The sequence below is a fragment of the Trichechus manatus genome, unplaced genomic scaffold (genome assembly GCF_000243295.1).
Source record: "Trichechus manatus latirostris isolate Lorelei unplaced genomic scaffold, TriManLat1.0 scaffold00104, whole genome shotgun sequence".
Taxonomy (NCBI): Eukaryota; Metazoa; Chordata; class Mammalia; order Sirenia; family Trichechidae; genus Trichechus; species Trichechus manatus.
The window spans coordinates 368,593-373,515 of NW_004444040.1; the positions used below are offsets into that span (position 1 = coordinate 368,593).

The 4,923-nt window shown below is 49.5% G+C and overlaps 1 protein-coding gene across 1 annotated transcript; it reads right to left on the reverse strand.

Moving 5' to 3' along the window:
- Positions 1-882: 882 nt before the first annotated feature.
- On the reverse strand, positions 883-3,365 carry PDYN (prodynorphin). Its single transcript, XM_004383000.1, has 2 exons — positions 3,237-3,365; positions 883-1,524 (listed from the first exon to the last, which is right to left on the reverse strand). Exons 1-2 carry the CDS (start codon positions 3,363-3,365, stop codon positions 883-885), a joined length of 771 nt encoding a protein of 256 aa, XP_004383057.1.
- Positions 3,366-4,923: the final 1,558 nt, after the last annotated feature.

The window sequence follows — 4,923 nt, forward strand, 5'->3', positions numbered from 1 at the left end:
GTATTTTCAATTGCCTCCTATGCATGCTAAAGCTAGACAATGAATAAGGAAGATGGAAGAAGAACTGATGCCTTTGAATTATGGTGTTGGTTAAGAATACTGAATATGCCATACACTGGCAGAAGAACTAACAATCTGTCTTGGAAGAAGTATAGCCAGAATGCTCCTTGTAAGCAAGGATGGCGAGACTTCATACTTTGGATATGTTGTCAGGAGGGACCAGTCACTGGAAAAGGACATCATGCTTGATAAAGTAGAGGGTCAGTGAAAAAGAGGAAGACCCTCAATGAGATGGATTGACAAAGTGGCTGCAACAATGGGCTCAAACATAGCAGCAATTGTAGGGATGGCACAGGACCTGGCAATGTTTCATCCTCTTGTACACAGGGTCACTATGAATCAGTACCGACTCAACAGCATCTAACCACAACATCTTGTTATTCTACCATTTCTACCTTTCTTATGTTTTAGATACATGTATATAATATCTGAATGAATATATCTGGATTTGGGAGGGATGCTCATGTTTCTTCTGACAGAGGCATGTGATCGGTAAAGCTTGGGGCTCGTAGATCTAGAGGTTATGAAGAATTGGGAAGTCATATGAACAGGGTGGAGGGATTGACATCAAGAGTTGGTTATGGTGGCAGTTTTAGAGGTCTAGGAGCCTGAGACAAGCACTAAGTGTACGGTTTGGTGGGGAAACCTCCTTCCTTCTCCATCATTGACCCCAGAAGAAAAGTTGGCTAGGTTTGGATGTTTTGTAGAAAGTGCTGGACTGAGCGTGGGGGTGGGGCACATACAGGAGGATGAATGAATGCACTCTAATCTGGAAAGGTGCCAGGGGTAGCTCCCAACTCAACTCCATGATGGGGAAGGTGTTTACACATCAAAAAGCTCTCCAGAATAGGCATTGGGATCTTCCTGAGACCGAGTCACCACCTTGAACTGGCGCCGGAGAAAGCCACCATAGCGCTTCTGGTTGTCCCACTTGAGCTTGGGACGGATGCGCCGCAAGAAGCCCCCGTAGCGTTTGTACAGGTCCTCGTGGGCTGCCGTATCTCCATCCTCATCCCCCTTCCCAGCCACCTCTGAGCTCCTCTTGGGGTATTTGCGCAAGAAGCCCCCATAGCGTTTGTCCTGTTCCTTGAGGTCCTCCTCATCAGACCCGAGTGCCTCAGCTTCCATCATACCATCTTCCAGCTGTGTGTCTCCCATCAGCTCAGACTCTGCTCCCTCCTCAAACCTGCCTGAGAGATCCCTGAGCTTCTCCTCCAGGCTCTGGCTCAGAGAATTCTCCCTTGTGGGGGTGTTTGAGATGAATTTGCTTTTCTCCAGCTTCTTCAGGAAAGGCTCAGAGCGCTTGGCGAGCTCATCGTAAGCATCTTCCAAAACAGCATTGCTCTCCAAGTCTCCCTTGCCATTGAGCCCGAGGGTGATGGAGGTGAAAACAGACAGGAAGCCCTGGCATCTCTCCCACTCCTCAGAGGGCAGCAGGGAGGCCTGGCATTCCAGGGAGCAAACCTGCAAAAGACCCAACAAGACATAGTGGTCATGTCACCCCGTGAAACTTCAAAACACAATGCACTCTTCCCACCCTGGGCAGTCACTGACCAGTGTCTGAGAAAATCAAAATCAGCTACCATTGCTAAGCACAGGGCTACCCACTCTGATGCTCCCAATGACGCTTAAAGGTAGGTGATTTTGTGCCCCTGGAGAAGAAGAGGAAACCAGCTTGGAGAGTTTTCCCAAGGGCATATGGCTACACATGGTAATGTCAGAATTGGAAGTGAGAGCTTCCCACAGTACTCTGAGAGGCTCACCCCTCCTCTCCTCACTTCCTGTTCCCAGAAGGAGCGGTTCACTCTCCCTAACTTTCCCAGGTGTGAAGGATACTGCAACATTTTATAGAGGGGGACAGAAGCAATGCAGAATGGTAGAAATAATACATGTGAGGGGACACATGAGGGTTCATTAAATCAAGGGGAGGGGGACAACAGTATCTACTTCATAGAGGTGTTAGGAGAATCCAGTTATCATGATGGTGGTGATGATACAGTACCTGACAATGTGCCAGGCTCTGTTCCAAGTGCTTCACGTGCACTGATGCATTTGATCTTCCCAGCAACCTTATGAGGTTGTTACTATCATTAGCCCCATTTTACAGAAGAGTAAACTAAGGCACCAAAACTCTTTGCCATCAAGTCAATTCTGACTCACAGCGACCATATAGGGCAGAGTAGAATTGCCCCATAGGGTTTCCAAGGCTGTAAATCTTTACAGAAGCAGACTACCACAACTTTCTCCCATGGAGCTGCTGGTGGGTTCAAACTGCCGACCTTAACTGCTGTGCAACCAGGACTCCTAGAACTAAGGCACAGAGAGGTTAAATAACTTGCCCAAAGTCAGCAGCCAGCAGAGCCTATAAGGGACAATACTGGAACTTGCACCCGGGTAGTGTAATGCCACGAGTTCTCACAACCACTGTGATTTCCCGAGGTCATATATATATGAACAGCACCTGATGGGTTGTATACATCTTAGTAAACAGTGGCTAGCATCATGTATTAAATATTCTCCATCCTTGTCTCATGGAATCATTGTCATACTGCAGATGAGGAAACTGAGGCACGGAGAGCAGATTCCAGGGTCATGGAACTAAAAAGTGGAAGACCCAAAGTCTGGTCTGTACACCACACCCTTGGTGCTTGGACTCCCGCCTTTCTTGCACAGGGAGACACCTGGGGGAGTGTGACTCAGAGTAAAACCAAGGCCAGGCCAAGAGATGCTAAGACTCAGGAGACAAGTCAAGGCTTTGACCCTGTCCCCCAGACACTGGCATTTAGGGGGTGGAGAGAACACCTTCCACGGCAGTGACTGGACTTGGAGGTGCCCATCAGCCCAGTGGAGAGAAGCCCTGAAAAGTTCATCTTGAACTGCCCATTCCCAAAGTCAGCACCACTTAATGAATGACACTCCCTGTTGCCAGGCACCAGGCTCCCTGGAAACCTGAGCCTCTCCATGGACCTCAGTGAACCCGTGGTGGGGAGACCTAAAGTGGAGTGGGAGCTGGAAACAGCAGCCCCTGGTGCCCAGGCTGTCCACAGGGCAGGACAAGCCCTGCACAGATCGGACGAGTCTAGAGGACAAGCACCAGCATCCCAGACCTCCATACACAGATGGCCAGTCTCTGCTGGCCCAGGACCAGGGCATCGAGGACCCTGCCTGAAACCTACCAGGGGGTTGATGGGCTTGGGCCCATCCTGGGTCTTCACTGCACACAAGGAGCACGGGGACAGGCAATCTGCCGTGGCAGAGGGGAGTGTCAGGAGGCAAGCAGCCAGCAGCAGTCCCTGCCAGGCCATTCTGTTGCAACTGTTCCTGCTGGGGAGAAAGAAAGAGAAGATGGTGAGATCTGTGATCACCTACTCTGGGTGGGGGGTGTCCTGAGCCTATGGAAATAATCTCATTAACTCATGCCAGCAGCACCACAAGGACAGTATTCTTGTTTCCATTTTAAAGTTGAGAAAACAGAGGCCCAGAGAGGTGAAGTGGGTGGCCAAGGCCAAGGTCAATTAAGGGAATCAACATGTACATTGGCTTGGCATGTTTGAGGACACAGTATATCAGGGAAGAATACAAGACACTGCTCCTGAAGACACACATAGCCAATTACCAAACAGTGAAATATTTTGATAGAGGAGGCACAGTAGCTAGAAGAACACAAAGGAGGAACATCCCATCCAGCTGTGTGCTAGGGGCCTTCCTCTACTTTCATATTCAATCTGCCCAATAGCTCTTCAACGTGGGTTTTACTATTTTCATTGGACAGATGGGGAAGTTGAGGCTCAGAGGCGGGATGACAAGATTGCTCACAGAACTAGGAAGGTGAAAAGCCAGGACTTGGCCTCAGTCTGTCAGACTTCAAATCCCTTGACCACCCACCGAGCCAGAAGACACTCGGCTATTTGCTCTTCTGAGTTCCCTGAGGTTTCCATCTCCTCCCCTCACCCCCTGTCCCTCAGGCTGTCACCCAGTCAGTCCTTTCTCCTTCGTAAGGTCCCTGGAATTTGCCTTTTCCACCCCAGAACTGCTGCTTATGCTGGCCATAGCTTCACCCTCACCCCCTCTGCATGCTAGCCTCCCTGCCTCCAGGTGCTTCTCTGATCCCTCCTGCCCACCCTGAAATGCCCTTCTCAGCACAGCAGTTCTGTGATCAGACCCTTTGGGCTGAGGTGAGTCCTGCCTCTTCTGCCTAAAGGTCAGGGACCCTTGATCCTTTCCCCACACTCCAACATTTCGACTCTGGGATCCAATTGCATTCAAATTCTTGTAATTCCCCTAATGAAGGTATCAGGCCCTGCCCCACCTCTGAACCTTCACACATGCTGTTCCCTCTACCTGGAAACCCTTCCTCTCCTCTTCTGTTACCTGTCACTTAGGTCTCAGATCAGAAGTCACCTCCTCTAGGCAGCTTTCCCTGATCTCTTAGGCTGGGTGGGATGTTCCTCCTTTGTGTTCTCCCAGCTACTATGCCTCCTCTATCAAAATGGTCCACTGTTTGGTAGTTGGCTGTGTGCATCTTCAGGAGCTGTGTCTTGTCTTCTTCCCTGAAATGCTGTGTCCTCAAACATGCCAAGCCTGTTCCTGTCTCAGGGCCTTTGCACTTTCCGTTTCCTCTATCTGCAGGACTCTGACCTCGGATTTTCATGTCTTGCTCCTTCTTGTAAGTAGATGAGTTAAATGTCACATCACCAGAGAGGCATTTGCTCATCCCTGTATCTAATATAGCTTCCTTGATCTCTCTCCACATCAAAGCCCTCACCACCTCCTATTGTCCTATTTATTTGATATACGTTTGTTATTTTTGTGGGTTGTCGTCTCCCCCACTTGAATATAGCTCTTTATGGTCAGAGACTTTAA

Excerpts from the sequence above, each read along its gene's own strand:
- PDYN (XM_004383000.1), bottom strand. The coding sequence starts at position 3,365 with ATGGCCTGGCAGGGACTGCTGCTGGCTGCTTGCCTCCTGACACTCCCC. Across the intron at positions 1,525-3,236 it reads CCAAGCCCATCAACCCCCTG|GTTTGCTCCCTGGAATGCCA; the intron begins GTAGGTTTCAGG and ends GGTCTTTTGCAG.